Source organism: Anomalospiza imberbis, chromosome Z (assembly GCF_031753505.1).
Source record: "Anomalospiza imberbis isolate Cuckoo-Finch-1a 21T00152 chromosome Z, ASM3175350v1, whole genome shotgun sequence".
Classification (NCBI taxonomy): domain Eukaryota; kingdom Metazoa; phylum Chordata; class Aves; order Passeriformes; family Viduidae; genus Anomalospiza; species Anomalospiza imberbis.
In genome coordinates, this window is record NC_089721.1 from 140,875 (window position 1) to 162,079 (window position 21,205).

Sequence of the window (21,205 nt, forward strand, 5' to 3'; positions counted from 1 at the left end):
TATCTGCTCTCTGCAGATAGCCAGAGCTGCAAATAAGAACCTACAGGTGTCAGTGACCTAAGAGGAGCTGGTGATCTGCAGCACAGAACTGCTGCTTCCAGCTGTGCTGCTGGCAGAGTGTGACCACAGGAGGTGACTGGGGCTCAGAAAACCCCCAGGCAGCTCGAGTGAGGGAACTCCTGTGGAAAACACAATGGCTGTGGCTGCTCTCTGTCACTAAGGGCACAAGGCTCAGCAGGAGCACCACAGCTCAGTGTATTTTCAGGTAGAAAACTGACCTCACATTTCCACCAGCAGACGGCTGTCCCCAAGCTTACCAGAGCCCTGACAGCAATTAAAGGCAGCCCAAAAACCAAATTATAGAAAAATAACCTCACTGACCGATGATAGCTGAAGGCCGGAGTACATTCACTGCCTCCACAAACGTCTTTGGTATGTGCTCTGGAGCCTGATGTGTAAACGGCTCCTGGTTGGAATCCACCTTCTGTTCTCGGCCCTGCAGGTAAAACGTTGGTTCCTCCTGTGAGGGGACGGGGAAGGCAGCGCTCACCTGTGCCGTGGGATTCCCAGGTGTGGTGAACCCCTACCTGGACCAGCAAGCCGTGCTTGTCGAACATCCATATTCTCCTGGAGGCCTCCTCATAGGAAACACCACTTTCCATCATCGCCATGACAATGAGGTTGGCAATTCCCAGGGCGGCCTGGCGGATGAAAGGACTTGGGTTTGTGACAGGTCACAGAACAGGTCTGCCATCAACCCCACCCCACCCAGCATCCCCACAAAACCCCTCGGAGAGCCTGCTCTGAGACACAGGACGCGTTTCCCTGTGTGAGGCAGCCTCCTGGGACAGCAGTGACACCCCTGCAGGCAGGGTGAGAGGGGCAGCTCTCAGGTGCGGTGAGCCGTGCCAGCTCAGCAGCCACGCCAGGGCAGCCCAGCCCGGCAGGGACAGAAGTGCTCAGCCCTCCTGCCACAAAACCAACCCGAGCTGTGTGCCCTGTGCTCCCAGCCTGCCCTCCTGGTGGCCGAGGCAGGGCTGGCCTCTGCCTGGGGGGCAGCAGGAGGCTGTGCAGGCCCCTGTCCCCTCCCTGGCAGGAGAAATGAGGCACAGAGCAGGGCTGGGTGCAGCACCAGCCAATTACTGCCATCAGGGCCTTTCCCCAGATGGAGAACTTCTCAGATAATTAAGTCATTTTGTCAGCACCACGGGAGCAATTGTGCTGATGTACCAGAAGCACAGGGCTGCTCCTGGCACTGTAGCACCAGCGACTGGTGCCTGCTGCAAACCGAATCACCTTGCTGAGAAAAACTCCCTGCACTTCCCTCCGGTGCTATAAAAACCAACAAGATGGTCTCACTACACCATGATTTTATGGTGAGTTTCCCTTCAAATACACACAAGTCCCTGGTGCTTTTTTCAAGGCCATGCAGGGAAATGAAAAATGTGAGTCCCTGCAAACGTTAAACACCTTTCACACGGTCCTGTTTAGGCAGAGTCCTTTCTGCTAATGCATTTCAGCTGGTCTTATATGAAAAGTTGTGCAAAGGAATTCAGAGAAGGCAAATCTCCACAATGAGAAAATGCACATTTTAAATATCTCTTGCTGCTCCAGGCCCTTAAGAGGACTCACCTCTCCTGCTCCAAGGAACAGCACTTTCTGGTCTGTGAGTGGTTTCCCAGTGGCTTTCTGGGCTGCCAGCAGTCCTGCCAAGGCCACCGAGGCTGTCCCTGTGAGAGCAGAGCAGATCTGAGGGCAGCTGAGCACCTCTACATGGCAGGCTGCGGCTTTGGGAGGAGTTCCTGCACGGCTGCTCAGGGACATAAACAAAGGGTGTACCTTGGATGTCGTCATTGAAGGTACAGTACTTCTCTCTGTACTTCCTTAGGAACCGGAAAGCGTTGTGGTTTCCAAAGTCTTCAAACTGGATGAGCGTGTTCTGGCCATACCTAGAGGACAGCAAGCACGCCCATCACCGGACAGAGGCAGAGGAGAGCAGCAGAGCCTGCACCTAATCCGTTATCTCTGGCAGCAGGCTGTCCTCAGGCAGAGCCAGCAGCTCCAGTTACAGATAACGACAGCACAGGCAGCGTGCTCTAGGTCACCGGGGGTGTCACTCCAGGGACACACACACACACACGCCTGTCCCAGCTGCTGGTGCTTTCCTCAGCCCCCGGGTGGCCGCTTCAAGGACAGCGTGTTAGGGCTGCTCTGTGCAGAGCACTGGTGTGTAGGAAAGTGCCCGTGTAGATGGAGTTAACGAGCCACCCTTTGTCTCCTTAAAAAGGAAAAAAGCCCGAAGTTTCTCTGCTCGATTTGGTTAAAAGACACCTCACAGGACCTTGGGGACTTCACCTAAACTTAAGGATAGCCAGATGGACAGAAGCCAAAAAGTCCCACCTAAGCAATTCACTTGAAAAAGAAGAGAACAAAAGAGTTCATTGCTTTTGTGAAGAGTTTTAGCAGCAGCGAGAACCCTCTTGCCCTGGCTCGGTTTTTCTCTGTAAAGAGCTTTGTTATTTTGCCTTTTATTAAAACTTTTTGTTTCCAAGACAGTCACAGGAGCCATCCTGCTGCTTTTATGCCGCCTGAGGTAGCTGAGCTAGCTAGGGTATAATGCTTATCTCTGAGAGCTTAGGAGACCTGGCTTGAAGAGAAAAAGCATTACTCGTGTCCTACCTGTCTGTGATGGCTTCCATGAACTCATCGATCAGGTCATCGTAGACCTGCGAGCGATCCCTCTTCTGGTACAGCCCCATGTAGAACGGATCCTTCAGGAGTGTCTGCAGGAGAGCAAACCAGGCAGAGCAGCGGGGTGAATCACCTCCCCGGGCACACCCAGCAGAGCTCACGGGAGCATCCCGGGCACAACCAGCCGAGCTCACGGGAGCATCCCGGGCACAACCAGCAGAGCTCACGGGAGCATCCCCGGGCACAACCAGCAGAGCTCACAGGAGCATCCCCGGGCACACCCAGCAGAGCTCACAGGAACATCCCCGGGCACACCCAGCAGAGCTCACAGGAACATCCCCGGGCACAACCAGCAGAGCTCACGGGAACATCCCCGGGCACACCCAGCAGAGCTCAGGGGAGCATCCCCAGGCACACCCAGCAGAGCTCACAGGAACATCCCCGGGCACAACCAGCCGAGCTCATGGGAGCATCCCTGGGCACACCCAGCAGAGCTCACGGGAACATCCCCGGGCACACCCAGCAGAGCTCACAGGAACATCCCCGGGCACAACCAGCCGAGCTCATGGGAGCATCCCTGGGCACACCCAGCAGAGCTCACGGGAGCATCCCCAGGCACACCCAGCAGAGCTCACAGGAACATCCCCAGGCACACCCAGCAGAGCTCACGGGAACATCCCCGGGCACACCCAGCCAAGCTCACGGGAACATCCCCGGGCACACCCAGCAGAGCTCACGGGAACATCCCCGGGCACACCCAGCAGAGCTCACAGGAACATCCCCGGGCACACCCAGCAGAGCTCACAGGAACATCCCCGGGCACACCCAGCAGAGCTCACGGGAACATCCCCGGGCACACCCAGCCAAGCTCACAGGAACATCCCCGGGCACACCCAGCAGAGCTCACGGGAACATCCCCAGGCACACCCAGCAGAGCTCACAGGAACATCCCCGGGCACACCCAGCAGAGCTCACAGGAACATCCCCGGGCACAACCAGCCGAGCTCACAGGAGCATCCCGGGCACAACCAGCCGAGCTCATGGGAGCATCCCTGGGCACACCCAGCAGAGCTCACGGGAGCATCCCCGGGCACACCCAGCCGAGCTCATGGGAGCATCCCTGGGCACACCCAGCAGAGCTCAGGGGAGCATCCCTGGGCACACCCAGCAGAGCTCACAGGAACATCCCCGGGCACACCCAGCAGAGCTCACAGGAACATCCCCGGGCACACCCAGCAGAGCTCACAGGAACATCCCCGGGCACAACCAGCAGAGCTCACAGGAACATCCCCGGGCACACCCAGCAGAGCTCACGGGAACATCCCCGGGCACACCCAGCAGAGCTCACAGGAACATCCCCGGGCACACCCAGCAGAGCTCACAGGAACATCCCCGGGCACAACCAGCCGAGCTCACGGGAACATCCCTGGGCACAACCAGCAGAGCTCACGGGAGCATCCCCAGGCACACCCAGCCGAGCTCACAGGAACATCCCCGGGCACACGCAGCAGAGCTCACAGAAGCATCACCTTTCACACCAGAGATGCTGCGGCCACACAGCCCCAGTCTGCATCAATGTTCTCTAATTTCAGCTGCCACTTGGGGCTGCTGATGGCTGCTTTTAAAACAGAGCAAATCAATACTCTGAACAATAAACTCCTTTAATAAGTCTAATTCCCATTTCCAGCTTCTGGAAAGTCAGGTCAAAACTGACTGCCTACTTTGCAGTGCTCCAGCATTCCAGTTATTCCAGATGCACCCTTTCATGGACAAATCAATGGGCACTTTTAAATCACTGCACAGTGAACCCCAACCGTTTACTCTTTGCATAAAATTTGGGTTTATGTTAAATGAAAGTGCTCGAAAAACAGCCCAACTGTGTTGTAGTATGGAATGTGTTTAAAAAGACCCCGTTTTTATAGGGGTGACTCACTGTGTTATCAGTCCCAACGTCGATGCACACAGGCAGGCATTTATCTGGGTGTATCCCTGCACAGGCTGTGTACAAGCACAGCTTTCCCACTGGAATTCCCATGCCGTACACCCCAAGGTCTCCAAGACCCAATATTCTTTCTCCATCAGTGACGACAACAGCCTGATGGAAAAGAAAAGGAAAAAAAAAAAAAAAAAAAAAAAGGCAGGTCAAATCACACACGATCACTGAAATTTATAAAGATTAGATCAATGGCAGCTGTGTTTTCTTCCCAGGCAAAAAAATGAGGTACGTTTGCATGGTCAAACGAAGAACGGATCATGAGGATTATTTTCCTCAACCCATAAACCTCACATTTAGGGTGAAACACTGATCTTCAAGATATGCATTACCGTAATTAGCTGCACTCTGCCATCATCACTAAAGAGCCAAGAATGCACTACTTAATGTTTATGTTTCCATCAAGTACTAGTAAATCTTAAAAGCTGAGATGGAATAACATCAGCTGAGATGGAATAACAACTAGAAACTAAATCGCACCGCGACAGTACCTTAACATCGTTCTCTGGCCAGTTGTTCACAATTGACCTTATGTGGCCTCTGTCTGAGATGGAAATAAATAATCCCCTGAAAGAAAAAAAAAAAAAACAAAAAAAACCACAAACCAGAAATAATTTGTGGGTGACAGTCAGAAATTTCACCTTGCTTTTGTAAAACTAAATGCCAAACAGCACAATATAAAAATCAAAGTTTTACACAACTTGATATAAATCGCTCAAAGGACAGTATCCGTTCCTGCCTGGAGCAGGGAACCACCCCTCTGCAGCAGGGGGACACAGTGATGGGCCTGAGGAACCACCTGAACCAGGCCTCCTGTCCAGGGGGACACAGTGATGGGCCTGAGAAACCACCTGAACCAGGTCTCCTGTCCAGGGGGACACAGTGATGGGCCTGAGGAACCACCCGAACCACCCCTCCTGTCCAGGGGGACACAGTGATGGGCCTGAGGAACCACCTGAACCAGGCCTCCTGTCCAGGGGGACACAGTGATGGGCCTGAGGAACCACCCGAACCACCCCTCCTGTCCAGGGGGACACAGTGATGGGCCTGAGGAACCACCTGAACCACCCCTCCTGTCCAGGGGGACACAGTGATGGGCCTGAGGAACCACCTGAACCACCCCTCCTGTCCAGGGGGACACAGTGATGGGCCTGAGGAACCACCTGAACCAGGCCTCCTGTCCAGGGGGACACAGTGATGGGCCTGAGGAACCACCTGAACCACCCCTCCTGTCCAGGGGGACACAGTGATGGGCCTGAGGAACCACCTGAACCACCCCTCCTGTCCAGGGACCTGAGGAACCACCTGAACCCACCCTCTGCAGCAGGGGGTGAGGGTGATGTCCAGAAATCCCTTTCAGTCTACACTGCCTTCCAGATGACACAGATCCTCAGAGCCACAGAAGGGACTCTTGACAGCTGGGGAAATCCCTGCTGGAATTACAGAGCTGTGTGGCATCTAGGAAGAGCTGGAAATGGGGCTGAAGCCCTGCCCTTGGAGTATTCACACGAGCCATCTCCATGTCTGCTTCCAAATGTTTTGTTTCTCAATATAAACTGTGTGCTGAGACATGTTTTAACAAACTTTCACTGCCCGGACGTGGCGCCAGGCCCGTGCAGCTGCACCCGGATGAGGATGACACAGACCATTTGCAGACCTCAGGCGAGGATGCAGGGGAGAGGACAACAAAAAGCAGCAGGCAGGCGTGTTTGTGTCCTTACTTTGGTCTCCTGAAGATGTGTCCGTACTGGGAGCAGGCCAGGCCCACGGTCGGGGTGTACACGATGGGCATTAACCGCTCGATATCGTCCTGCAGCACCCTGTAGAACAGCTTCTCGTTCCTCTCCTGGATCCCCATGATGTAGATGTACCTGGAATCAACCAGCACAGGGAAAAAGCACCACTCACTGCCTCCCACTCCTGCTTGTCTCCTCAGGGAAGTCCCCTCCCTTCCAGTCGGGCTTGGAGCACCAAAGGGAAGTTTGGGAAGGGAGAGCAGCGGTGCTGGGAAGGTGAGACAGAAGTGCTGGGTGGGACACGCCGTGTGTGCTGGCAAGGTAATAGCGCACAAATGTGATTAAAGACAAGCCAGGGATTACTGCAGGAGGCAGCAGGGAGTCTCGGTACCCTGGGAAATAATTTTCCATCCAGAAGATGCGTCTTGCGAATCCCAACGCCAGCACACACGTGCAGCAAACCGAGCCCCGTCAGAAGGCTCCTTCTGGAGGACTTAGGTGGGTGCGTAAATTAAATCCTGCAAATTTCTGCAAATTTCCCCACCAATTTACTGTGTATCAACCCGTACTCGGTCCTGCTGACCCAAGGACATGAAGACAATGAGTTAGCAATCCGCCTTAGCTGGGCACTCGGCCAATACAGATGACACGACTGCTTTGGGCCAGCAAGTGACATGATGTGGATTTAAGAGCCACCCTTCAGTTCTGATGAGAACAAAACAGCTCTGATGTGGTCCAGCGAGCCCCAAGCCATTCCAGTCCTTCCAGACTCTGTATTTTCACAGGCAGGGATATGTAAAGACTGTGTGAAAACAGTAACGGGATGCTAAAAACACAGCGCCCTAAAAATAAAGCGCAGCAGAATCCTCTGTGGCTCACCAAAACAGCGTGTTAAGTAATAAAAGATATTAAAAAAAAATACACATTATGAGACTTGAAATTCTACTCTCGTAGTTCCTTTTTAGCAGTAACTACTGTGTATGTTAAACACTGGTTTTGGTATCTCAAATGCTCAGTTTGCCTTCATTATCACACATTTTTACAGATCGGGCTGAATGCCACCCCCTGTGCTCTGACAACCTGCCACCCCATCTTACATATCACAGAAGTACGTGTGACAGCTTACAGGCAGGCTTGCAGCTTTGTTACTGATTTTCACACATTCTCTTTTGCTGTTTTATGAACATGGAATATTAAAAAAAAAAAAAAAATAGAAAAAAAGGCTTCCCAACCTCATTTGACCGCAGGATGAGAGCAGTTTTCTGTGCCAGAGTGAAAACAACACCCAAGAACCGAAAAACCCAGCGGAGGCACTAGAAACTTTGGTTACCCCCGCTCAGTGTTTTCACATTTCCATCTTATTTCCAGCCCCAAACATTCCCGTTCACTCCTACCACAGGACAAGGCCGGAGCAGCGCTTACTTCTCCAGGGGGTCGGTCATTTTTGCCAAATTCTTGTGGAAGCGTAAGGCTTGGATGTCTTGTGTCTCTATTTTGGGAGGTAGGAGTCCCTGCAGCCCAAGCATTTGTCGCTCGTGTAAGGTGAAGGCCATGCCCTGAAAACGAGAGGCGAGCAGCAATCATCAGTTCTTGGCCCAGGACCTCCCTTCTCTAGGAGCTCTTCCGCTGCACCCTTCTCTCCAGCAGGGCCGGGGTGTGTTTGCCTCTCCTGGCGCTCTCCTCGCGTTTTTGGGGCTATTCCTTCCGACCCACATTGCCCAGACCTTGCCAGAGTTACTCTTCCCCTGTGGAGCTGGAGAGCAGCAAAGAGGTGCTGCGGCAAACGGGCTAGAAGTGAAATAGCAGCTGCTTTTTCAGTTGTTTCACGTGGGTCACCCAGGCTGGTCCCTGCAGTCACAGACAGTAACACGCAGATTTTTCAGATTTTTGCCTGAATTGCTCCATTTGCTGCTTTTTTCAGTGATACAGCCTGATGCCCAAGTTACTGAATTGCCCTAATGCCTTTATTACGATCACAGTCCAACCCAAATACTTCATTTTCACTTAGGGATGGATTTAGTCCATTTGTCTACTACCAAAAAGCCTCACTGGTAGCAAATTAGAAGAGTTCAACCGCAAAACCCCCACCCCTCTTCTCCATTTGGGAGATGGAGAGCGGACAGAGTTTAGATTTATCGTTATTTAAATACTCAATCGAACTGTTTCTCAACCTTCAGATTCTTACTGCCAAGTGGAAAAAAAAAAAAAAAATCTTTCTAAGGTTTGCCTTATGCCTTGTAATTACACTCCAAATTCCTCCTGCCATCAGAAAGGTCAGAGAATCAGATGATCCTTGTGGGAGGGACCCACAAGGATCATCCATGTTCAACTCCTCAACTGACAAGAAAAAAAAAAAAAAAATCAGTACTTTTCCACTCGACAGTAAAGGCCATCAATTCAGATCAGAAGACAAATATTTTCACCTCTGCTTGCGTGAGAACAGACTCTTCGCAGGTATTTGCAGAACGCATACCCATTAACAAGAATTTCTGAAAAGGGTCCGGTTGCAGTGTAATTCATCGTACCTGCATGGTTCCTAAACAACACTCCTTGGAGAAAAAAATCCCATTGTTAACGTAATTACTATTTTTACATTATTCTTCTCTTTCCTATTCAGGTCACATTTAATATCGATTGTTTTGACGACACTGACTAAAGCAGTCCACCTGCCTTTCTGTACTGATTCTACACTGTGCTCTACAGTAATAAAATACCTGAAGAGCTAGAAAGCAAGAAAAAAAAAACAAAACCCAAACCCAAAAACTTCACTGTTTTGCCCTCTTGCAGAAAACTCCAAGTACTTAGCCCTAAAACGAATCTGTTTTTCTCTGTATTTATTTTCATGTCTGCTAACCTTTCATGTAACAGATTTGACACTAAATACTGATTTCCATTTAACCTTTTACTACTAGGACAGCAGAGTTTTTCTACAAGGAGCCACTTGCGAACCACTGTTTTCTTTCCCAGTCTAATTGCTATTCTCCAGTATTCTTCCAATAGTAAATACAAATACATTTCAGATGACAGTTCATTCTTCAAGTTTTTAACCTTGCTGCTGCTTTTTTGGGGTTGGTTTGGGTTTTTTTTGTTTTGTTTCTTTGGTGGGGTGCAACGGTCACTTTAGTCACTTTAGTGGTATTTTTTCCCCAAACACTGATCTGAATAATCCAACATTTCCACAAAGAGCACAACTATGTAAACAGGGAGAAACTGACAGGAGAGAAGAACCCATGGAACATGCTCTGGGTGCCACAGAGGCTTTTCCTGTGTTGCAAAGGATTAGTTCCACTTCTGCATACCTCACAAGAAATACGAATTCTCTGTGAGCAGAAATGCATGCTCAGCTATCTTCCCCTTTCCCCAGCACCCCTGTCCTGCTGCCATCAGCAGTTTAATACCTTTAAATACAGTTAAATCCTTCCAAAAGCAGCTCTTTCCCACACAAACTGCTTGCACTGTGAGTGGCTTAGGCCCCAAGGCCGAGCACAGCTGGCAAACATTCGTAGAATGCTGACTGTTCCTCTGGGCACCGCAGAAACAAAAACGGTGCCAAAATATTGACAGCATTGAGAGGAAGAAGAAGAGGAAGCGAAGAAGAAGTTCAGTCTCTGGTCAGCACGGCCGCTGGAGTTTACAGCCTGGGGAAGGCCAGGGACCCCTCAGTGGTGCCACACCGACGTTTCACTGCAACCCGAGAGGAAGGCCTCACTACCAAAACCAACATCCTCCGCTCCAGAAAGCCTCAAGTCCTGTAAAAACCACGACTACCAAATTCATAGTTTCCACTACTAGCATGACACCGGAGCGTGGCTTTTCCCAGGTTCCCTGCAGAGCGGAACCTGCGCCCTTGAAACACCTGGGCCCCAGTAATGCCCAGGAGCCTGAGCTTAGCTCCAAGCAGAACTGAGACCCATCTGTATTCAGGTTATTCACACCCTTCCCTGTCTCTAGGGAACCTGGCCGGCCAGTGTCTCCGGAGTTGCAGTAGCATCAAACAGCACGAATTTTGAAGAGACACTAAGCACTTCCAGCTGCTGAGCTACACGACAATTGTATCTTACCATATTCAAAGATGCTTTAATTTCTGCCTAGGCCTAAATCAGCAACCAGAATGACATCAGCCTGCACACAGAAATTCAGACCACGTTCCAACTGGAACGGAACAAGTTTAGTCCAGAACAGTGAGATAAAAACCCCTGAGTCCTTCTAACACTTGCAGTATTTTGTCCATGACCATTAGCTTGTTTTGGATTTGGATTTGGATGTGGATTTGGGATTGCCCATGCAGGATCTCCAAGGATGGAGCCGGAGTATCACATAGCCAGCACCCTTCCAGCTGCCAGCGACCACAGCCAGCCCCAGGACATCAGGGACACAGCCAGACACAGGACATCAGGGACAGACACAGGACATCAGGGACACAGCCAGACACAGGACATCAGGGGACAGACACAGGACATCAGGGACACAGCCAGACACAGGACATCAGGGACAGACACAGGACATCAGGGACAGACACAGGACATCAGGGGACAGACACAGAACATAGGGACACAGCCAGACACAGGACATCAGGGACAGACACAGGACATCAGGGGACAGACACAGGACATCAGGGACACAGCCAGACACAGGACATCAGGGACAGACACAGGACATCAGGGACAGACACAGGACATCAGGGACAGACACAGGACATCAGGGGACAGACACAGGACATCAGGGACACAGACAGACACAGGACATCAGGGGACAGACACAGGACATCAGGGGACAGACACAGGACATCAGGGACACAGCCAGACACAGGACATCAGGGACAGACACAGGACATCAGGGACAGACACAGGACATCAGGGGACAGACACAGGACATCAGGGACACAGACAGACACAGGACATCAGGGACAGACACAGGACATCAGGGACAGACACAGGACATCAGGGACACAGCCAGACATCAGGGACAGACACAGGACATCAGGGACATCAGGGACATCAGGGGACAGACACAGGACATCAGGGGACAGACACAGGACATCAGGGGACAGAGACAGGACATCAGGGACAGACACAGGACATCAGGGGACAGACACAGGACATCAGGGGACAGACACAGGACATCAGGGGACAGAGACAGGACATCAGGGACACAGCCAGACACAGGACATCAGGGGACAGACACAGGACATCATGGACATCAGGGGACAGACAAAGGACATCAGGGACAGACACAGGACATCAGGGACATCAGGGACATCAGGGACATAGGCAGCCCCGGGACCTCAGGGGGCACTGGGCCCACGCAGCCGGCAGTGCCGGTTGCTGGGAGGCACGGAAGAACGCGCACCTAAGGCCCTAACTCCCCCAGCTTTCCCCGGGATTAAGTGCTTTAGTACTGCTGCAGTCTGGGATCACTGTTTGCAGGCCGGGTGTCCTTTCCCCAGGTGTTGTGTGCTGACTTTCACTGCCATCAGCCTCCTTAATCCTCTTGTCAGCTCAGAACAAGCAGGGGTCACCTCCAGGGCGGCAGAGACAAAGCAGCGAGTGCGTCCAGGAGCGAGCCCAGCACACCTCACAGCCCACAGATTAATTAATTAATTAATTAATTAACACTCCATGGACAAATTCACTGCCACAAAACCAACCTTCTGCTGGGAGGGGGAATGAAAAATGCTGCTGGAGTGAAATGCTGATGCTATTTCAGTTAAGACAAGCTCACACTGGACAACCATGAACTTCAATCCACAAACTCTGGCACTGGGACTTGGCAGCAACTGGGCTCCGTCACACAAAGCCCGTGCTGCTATAAATACCAGCACACACAAATCCTAGCTGCCTGCCCTGCACGGAGCAGCCTGAATGCTGCAAGCAGGATTTTTATAGCACCACGAAGTAATTCCGAGAGGTTTCCAAGCAGAGAAGTAGTAGTGGTGGTAAGTCTTCCCCGCCTGCAGTCTTGCAGCCATATATATGAGAATGTACTTTTAACTAACCATAAATGCTCTCATATACAGCAAAAAAAAACATCCAGGCTCCTGACAAAGATGTACATACAGTTTATATCCAAACATGCACTGTTTGGAAAATTAGTTACTCACGAGATTTACAAAATGGTTTCCTTGTAACTCCTAGTCATTGTTAGGACAGATTCAGCAGTGGAGCAGAGCCTTTGAAGCAGCATCATAAACATCTTGAAAATAAAGTAGATTTTATGTTGGACTGTGGGCTGCTTGTCTTGACTTTGCTCCCTTGGGCTAAACACAGAGTTCACTATTGCACAAGATGCCTCCACTGGAAATTAATAAAGTTCGTTCATAAGAATCAAAGGTGTCTTTGCTATCTCTACCAGAGAATAAAAGTTTATGAGAACAGAAAATCTCTCCTGATTTCTTTCCTCCTTCATTTTTAAACTGGATTCTCTCCCTTTGTTCTCCAGAGCAGCACAGTTGTGTACCCTGGCGGGTGTGGCTGACACAGCAGGGCAATGCGCTGTGACACAACCCGGGATCCCCTCAGATCTCCAGCCCTTTGAACACCTCCCTCTCTCTGCAGACAGAGATGCCACCAGCTCCTGGACCCCTCTGCAAGGTGGAGCACGCCACCGCTCTGGCCCATGACCCACGCTCAGCCAGCCCACAGCTGTCTCCTTGGGACTTGCTGATGATGTGGAGCAGCTGGAAGCAGAAGAGGGGAAAAGCCGGGAGCAGAAAGCCTCCACTCCCTGCCAAGGAAGTGGCCCAGGCTCTCCTGGGTACATTTTCCATGGACACCACGGCAGAGCTGCTCACTGCAAGTCATGAGCCCCGTGATTGCAATGGCATCCCTGAACGCCCCGGGGACATCTCTTCAAACTGCTGTTTTCCCATCTGAGCACGTGTGGCTGCTCCTGCTCCTCCTGAAGGGCATTAATCCCACCATACCCACCCCCAGGCAGCGCCCTTCCTGCATCCCCCACCCCCCAGCCCAGAGGTGCTGAGCAGAACACCTGGTCCAAGGTAAACGAGGTTTGGTACCCTCCCACCACCTTTGGCACCTGGTTACCGATTAAACAGCTCCGCGTGCCCACACGTAATTCCTTCTGAAAGCACGCAGATCTCGGGGAAGCTGATAAAACCTGCAGGTGCGTGGCCGTGCCAGCTCCACCCCAAGAACCCCTCCAAACCACCTGGGCAGGACACAGAGCTGCGGTGGGACTTTGGGCTGGGGGTGTGTGCACGGTCTCGTGTCATTTTCCTGCCTTCTCGGGTCTTTCCTCCTGACTGATCACAAACTGACAGCAACTGCTTCAAGCACTGCACTCCTTAGCACCGATCGCCATGTGCATTCCCTCCCCACATCCCCGTTATCCTGCTTTCCCCAGGAAGGCACAGGGGCACTGCGTATTCCAATGCCCTGGCTGCTCAACCCAGCTGGCTAAGTAAATCTAAAACGTATCAAATTAAATGAAATGTGTCAAATCCAGCACGGTGAGAATGAGCAGTGGAAAGAGAGGATCTGCTTTTACATCTTCAACCTCATACAATCCTTTCTTTACACTCTCTTGGGCTATCCCTTTTATTTTGTCAAAAAAGCTTTGACTTTGGTTGGGTTTTTTTCTGTTTGTTTTTTATTCTGAATCGGAAATGTACTGCTGGGTATCTCCCACGAGTCAGCGAGGTCATGTACAAGTTTGCTAAGAAAATCGTCTCTTTACGCAAAGGTGAGTTTATCACGGTTTCTGGAAGTATTCTGGAAGCCATGCATGAAAATAAATTGGGCTGAAAAAGCTGTGAACGAACGCGTGAAACTGTGAGCAAAATATAACATATGAGAAGATGACTACCTGCATGAGTGCTATGACACTGGTAGAATTCCTCAGGATCAGTCTGGGATTATTAACCTGCCACCAGTGAATGTTTCCTTCACACTTATCACCTATTTCCATACACATATCTACTGACATTTCCAGGCACATACATGCACAAGTTTGTGCATATGTGAGTCCTAAAGATAACTGTTGAAGCTAAAATTTTGAGAGGCAGTGCAGAGGAGTCAGAGTGAGTGCATGAGGAGTTTTTGGACATCAGAAGGGATTTCCCCATGGACAGGGAGGTCAGGAATCGGAACTGCCCAGGGAGGTGTTGGAGTGCCCATCCCTGGAGGTGTCCAAGGAAGGCCTGGATGTGGCACTGAGTGCTCTGGGCTGGGTGACAAGGTGGGGATCGGGTGACAGGTTGGACTCGATGGCTGGGAGGGCTTTTCCAACCTCAGGGATTCTGGGATTCTGTGATAACCTAACAATCCTGAGGAACAGAGTCACGGAAAACGGGGTAATGGAATCCACAGTACAAAATACAATCACACCCTCCTTCACAAGAATACCAAAACAACCAACTAAAATAACCAACTAAAGCACAGGAGGCATCACCAACTATTCAGTCACAAGTTTTCTGCAAGCCACAGAGAACAAACACACAGATAAAATTCCGGGTCATGTATTTCCAGTGGAGACAAGAACACTCTGATGGCACTCCACGTGGCAGGACAGACATCACCCGTCAGGGATCTCGTCCTCGTGCATCACCTGTTCTGTGCTGGAAGAACAAACCCTGCCCCATCTGAAGCACTGCACCATTATCAGGAAGGATTTAATTGCCAGCACTAAACCACTGAGATTGTCCTGACACTGCCCTAAGCAAGTTTAAAATGCTGCCTGGGCCCAGCAGGGACCTCCAGCAGAACAGAACGTCCTGAAGCCAATTAACTGCATTGGAAACTGCCAGGGAGCAGGAGTCACCCACCACAGAGGGCTCTGAGCAGACGAGGATACCACAACAGTTGCAGCAGGCTCTGCAGCCGCTGGCTGCAGCACTGAGGTGGCCCAGAGAGCTCACTGCCTCTTCGAGCCACCCCGACAACGAACACCTCAAATCCGGCCTTCCAACACAAAAACCCAAACCAGCTGGTGCAGCTGTGCTGTCCACCTGCAACACACGGCCAAGGGTGGGCGAGAAAAGAAAAGCAGCTCCAACAGGAAAACCTACTCCAGTGGCAAAGAGCAACAGATCAGTTTGCACAAGGGTGAGGGCTGGATCCTGCCCCTGATGCTGTCCTTCTGTAGCTCTTGTTTTTGGGACACGTGCCTTAGGGGAAACCAAATGTTCTGCAGAGCTGAGAGAGGATGTAAAAATGAAATGTAATCAAGTAAAACACGATAACCTCAACAAGCTGACAGGAAGAAATAACACCCTTTATCTGTTTCTGTACGTAGATAACATATACGTATCTATACACACGTGAGGCACAAGGAGTAAAGTACTCGGTGTGTTTAATAAATCATTTATATCTTTGCTGAATATCCAAAATGCTTTTCCATACAGATACTGCATCCAGCAGTATCACTCAGTGAGCTTTCTGATCCATTCCAACAGGCGTCAGCAGGAAGGACAGGCTGATACAGCAGAGACAAACAAATGCAGAATGGGGTTCCCATTCTCTCACCAGTGTAACTTCTTGGAGGCATTAAAAGATTCAAAAAATCAATTGCCATTAACCAGGAGCTCCCTACTCCCTTCTGTTCCTCAAGGAAAAAAACTGCATTGTGCTCAGTCCAGCTGAGAATTCCATGGTTTAAAAAAAAAATGGAAGGACATTACCACTAGAAAAACAGTAAGAAATGACCTATTGTTCTCGTTTCTGAATGCTATTGAATAATCAGCATTTGGAAAAGCTTACAGGGGTTGAAGTAATTTCCACTGGCATGTCAAAGTCTTTAGAGCTCAGAAAGTCTCGAGACAATCCGATCTTGACAAATCACAGCAATCTATTCTTTTCTCCTTCCCTGACACAGCAATCTCAATTTCACTTTTGCAGTCAGCCAGTCTCTACCTTCCACAGCTGTCTCTCCCTCTCTTTAGGCAGCCTGGATTCATGCAGGATTGAGGCACCTTGCACTCTACTGTCCAGGGGGAAAGGGAAGGGTAAAATAACCCAGCCCCACTGCTCAGGAAATGCCCCGTCAGAGACAGGCAGATTTGCCACCTTTCTTGACCACTTGAGACATCTTGGATCAGCCACCAAAAGCCCTCACCCGATTTGTTACCCGTTTTAATTTACACATTAATGGCTTCAAGATGCCCGAAGGCCACTACAACTCCAGTGGAAAAAAGAAAAAAAGAGGTTGAGGATGGGCTTGTGGAAACAGGAATAGTTTTGTGAAAGGAACAAAATGCTACTTTCTTGGAAGTCTGCCTCAAAGCATGGAATTAACATGATATCTCTACCTCCCAGTTAGCTCCCACCAAGGTTTATTTTTAGATGCTCTTTCAGACTCTGCAGAGGGATGTTTCTTAGGGGATGTGGCTCAGTCCCAGGTCTCAGTGCCCCAGGAGAGGGCCAGGGCTAGGACAGAGAGGTTAACACTTTCCTATGGGTAGCGGGCCCGAATTCAGAGTTAACTTTTGCAAACTCTGAAGTCAGACCCTCTCCATGCTAAAGCTCTCCCTCGGCTCAGCCAGCCCCTCCTGCAGCCAGTGCCAGGCAGTGCCAGCAGCCCCTCCTGTGCCCAGGGCAGCACCGGCCATGAGGGCAGCAGCCGGGATGGCCGGAGCAGCCGGACTGGCCGGAGCAGCAGGTGCCACAGGCAGCCCTTGCTTTGCAGGGGCAGGAACTGCTCCCTGCCTCGGCACCCTGCTCGGGCTGTGTCCCCGGGACAAGGTGCACGGGACCCTCAGCCGGACAGGACACCCACCAGCCGGACAAGACACACGCAGCAGCCGGACAGGACACACCCGAGATGGACAGGACGCACCCCAGTCAGACAGGACACACCCAGCAGTCAGACAGGACACACCCAAGATGGACAGGACACACCCCAGTCAGACAGGACACACCCCAGTCAGACAGGACACAGCCAGCAGCCGGACAGGACACACCTGAGACGGACAGGACACACCCCAGTCAGACAGGACACACCCAGCAGCTGGACAGGACACACCCCAGCCGGACAGGACACACCCGAGATGGACAGGACACACCCCAGTCAGACAGGACACACCCCAGTCACACAGGACACAGCCAGCAGCCGGAGAGGACACACCTGAGACGGACAGGACACACCCCAGTCAGACAGGACACACTCGAGATGGACAGGACACACCGCAGTCAGACAGGACACACCCCAGTCAGACAGGACACACCCAGCAGCTGGACAGGACACACCCGAGATGGACAGCACACACCCCAGCCGGACAGGACACACGCAGCAGCTGGACAGGACACACCTGAGACGGACAGGACACACCCCAGCCAGACAGGACACCCAGCAGCCGGACAGGACACACACCCACCAGCCAGACAGGACAGACCCCAGCCAGACAGGACACACAACCAGCAGCCAGACAGGACAGACCCCAGCCAGACAGGACACACCCCAGCCAGACAGGACACACACCCCAGGACAGGACACACACCCCAGTTGGACAGGACACACCCCACAGCTGGACAGGACACACCCCAGCCAGACAGGACACACCCCAGCTGGACAGGACACACACCCCAGCTGGACAGGACACACCACAGATGGACAGGACACACCCCAGCTGGACAGGACACACACCACAGATGGACAGGACACACACCACAGATGGACAGGACACACCACAGATGGACAGGACACACACCCCAGCCGGACAGGACACACCCCAGCCGGACAGGACACACCCCAGCCGGACAGGACACACCCCAGCTGGACAGGACACACCACAGATGGACAGGACACACACCACAGATGGACAGGACACACCACAGATGGACAGGACACACACCCCAGCCGGACAGGACACACCCCAGCCGGACAGGACACACCCCAGCTGGACAGGACACACCCCAGCCGGAGAGGACACACCACAGCTGGACAGGACACACCCCAGCCGGACAGGACACACCCCAGCCAGACAGGACACACACGCCAGCCGGACAGGACACACCCCAGCCGGACAGGACACACCCGAGACGGACAGGACACACCCCAGCCAGACAGGACACACACGCCAGCCGGACAGGACACACCCCAGCCGGACAGGACACACCCCAGCCGGACAGGACACACCCCAGCCAGACAGGACACACACGCCAGCCGGACAGGACACACCCCAGCCAGACAGGACACACAGCCAGCAGCCGAACAGGACACACACCTCAGCCGGACAGGACACACCACAGATGGGCAGGACACACCCCAGCCGGACAGGAGACACAGCCAGCAGCCGGACAGGACACACAGCCAGCAGCCGAAAAGGACACACCCCAGATGGACAGGACACACCCCAGCCGGACAGGACACACAGCCAGCAGCTGGACAGGACACACAGCCAGCAGCTGGACTGGACACACCCCAGCTGGACAGGACACACAGCCAGCAGCCGGACAGGACACACAGCCAACAGCCGGACAGGACACACAGGCAGCAGCCGGACAGGACACACACCCACCTTGTTGGTGCGCGGGTTCAGCATGAGCGGCTTGCCCTTCTCCTTGGTGTGCAGGCTGCGCCGCGCCATCGCGCAGGGCGCCGCGGCCGCGCGCAGTCGGGACAGCATCCTCCCTCCTCCGGAGCACCTGGCAAGGCAAAGGCAGCCCTCAGGCACCTGACAGAGCCAGCAGGGCCCACAGCCACATCCGTGGGCCGTCTGCTGCCACAGGGAAGCACAGGCAGCGTGAGACTCCTTTCAACACCGTAAAGTAACAACACAAAAGCGCCTTGCGGCAGCCAGGAGGGGAGAAAAGGAAGGAAGGGTTTGGAATGCTGAGAGCAGAGAGTGGAGGGAACACACAGGGCTCCTGACGGGAGCTGGCACGAGGTGCGGGCAGGCAGCTCTCCCCCGCTGCTGCCTCACGCCATCCTGGCAGAGCAGAAATGGCAGCAGCGATTTCAGCTGTCCGTGGTGACCCACGGAACCGGCAGTGGCACAAACGCCAGCCAGGACAGGGCAGCCGGGGCAGGTGCAGCCACAAAATCCCCACTGAGATCCTCTGGAGCTCTCCAACAATGAAATCTCTGGGGCTGGACAACACAGGAGAGAAACGGTGTCTGTCAGCGTACTAAAACTCTGCTACAACAAAATGTGGAATTAAAATGGCCAAAAACTCCACCGAACTGTGGATTCCAGGCTTAAATTTTCACAATTTCAAACTTTTAGAAATAGTCAGTTTATTTTCAGAGCGAATATATCCCTTAAAGTAAAGGATGTTTCCCTAAAAGAATTAAAAATTGCTAGTACAACTCAAGTTCTGATCCTGACAGGTGTTAACAACTCTTGAACCCATTTTACTCCATTACTGATCACAAGCTCTTTGCAGAAGGAATGACCATTTATCATGTGCCTGTATACGGCAGGACCAGCAGGGAATGTGCACTGGACTCATCTCCCAGAGATTATTTCTGCAAGACAGAGAGACAATGGGAAGCACAGCAGGACCTCACCAGGACCGTGGTCTGTGTGGTGACACAGGGAGGGGACACGCCGGCCAGGACAGCAGGGCACCAGGAGGGGGGACCCGTCACCCCCCAGCCCAGCTACACACTCACTGCCCAGACAGGCAGGGACAGTAAAGCAGGGCATGAGACATTTTTAAGGGATGAAATGATGCACGGCTTGGGTTTTTAATTTCTTCCAGATGGGAGACAAAATTGAATTAAGGAACAAAACTTCATTATCTTAAATATCGCCTGAATATTTAGGAAGACCTTTCTATAATCAAATTTGCACATAATCAGCTTTTAAGATGGCAGACTGGTCTAACGGGTTACAATCTGAGGATTTTCCCAAAAATCTTTCCAAGCATTAAGAAAATACGCCAACATCTAACATTTTTCACCATCAGATATGCCCAAGTTTCTCTTCTACCCACTATGAAGCGTAGAGGGAAGCTGCTCTGCATCCAGAAGCATCCCTTCCTCTTAACCTTGTTTGTTTAGGCCTGTGAATGACAAAAGTTCCACTCAAACCCCGTGCTGGTTTGTTTTGGGGTAAAGACCATGAATTTGCTGCGTGGAGTGGGACGGGAGGCACAGGAGGAAGCCTTGCCAGCAGCACAAACAAATGTTGCCTCGAACGTGCTCGTTCCTCCCCAGACCTGCTAGCGGCGGAGTGAGCACAGCTGGCCTGCCAGCACTCGGGCCATCAGGATCAGACCAGGGAAATTAATGCTGTGCTGCAAAACACATTAATTTTGTGCTGCCTTTAGGATCACCAAATTCAGTTTTAACTGGTTTTAGGTCTGGCTGCTCATTTGCCATCGCCACACGGTGGCAGGTCCATCTCCCCATGGCAGGGGAGCCCAAAAACGGGCTGTGACTCCAGTGCCACAGCAAGCCCCATCCCAGAGTCCCATCAGCCTTGTGCCGCCGTGGCGCCAACCTGTCACCAGCAAATACCTTAAACAAGGAATTAACAAGTAGGACAAGCACCACACCCTACCAAACGCTAATTAAATTTAAATTACTCGGGTGCAATTAACGAGCATTTAAGAACCCAACAAGATTGTGGCCGAGATTCACCTGAACTTGATCAATTAACTCTAATCAATGAGGCAGAGGGGAAAAGACTTTCCAGAAGTGATACAAATCTTGCTTTCTTCCCTGATGTGTGAGAGATGAGACTTGCTCCTCTCCGAGGTGTCACACCAGCACCTAAAATTATTCTCTTGATGGAGGTATCTCATAAAAGGGGAGAATCAAGTTTCATTTTCCACTGAGCCCTCTGTTTACATCAGAGAGATATGATCACAGTTAATTTATATCC

General features: G+C 51.9%; 1 protein-coding gene across 1 annotated transcript in view; it reads right to left on the reverse strand.

The window, feature by feature from the left end:
* ME2 (malic enzyme 2) overlaps positions 1–21,205 on the reverse strand; it is a 39,811-nt gene that overhangs the window by 13,900 nt on the left and 4,706 nt on the right. The window contains exons 2-11 of the mRNA XM_068177219.1: positions 18,893–19,019; positions 7,843–7,976; positions 6,406–6,555; positions 5,176–5,251; positions 4,625–4,786; positions 2,680–2,783; positions 1,840–1,949; positions 1,633–1,730; positions 588–701; positions 382–496 (exon numbers count right to left, since the gene is read on the reverse strand). Coding sequence (XP_068033320.1) covers positions 382–496; positions 588–701; positions 1,633–1,730; positions 1,840–1,949; positions 2,680–2,783; positions 4,625–4,786; positions 5,176–5,251; positions 6,406–6,555; positions 7,843–7,976; positions 18,893–19,000 — 1,171 coding nt within the window. The 5' untranslated portion in view covers positions 19,001–19,019. The remainder of the gene's footprint in view (positions 1–381; positions 497–587; positions 702–1,632; positions 1,731–1,839; positions 1,950–2,679; positions 2,784–4,624; positions 4,787–5,175; positions 5,252–6,405; positions 6,556–7,842; positions 7,977–18,892; positions 19,020–21,205) is intronic.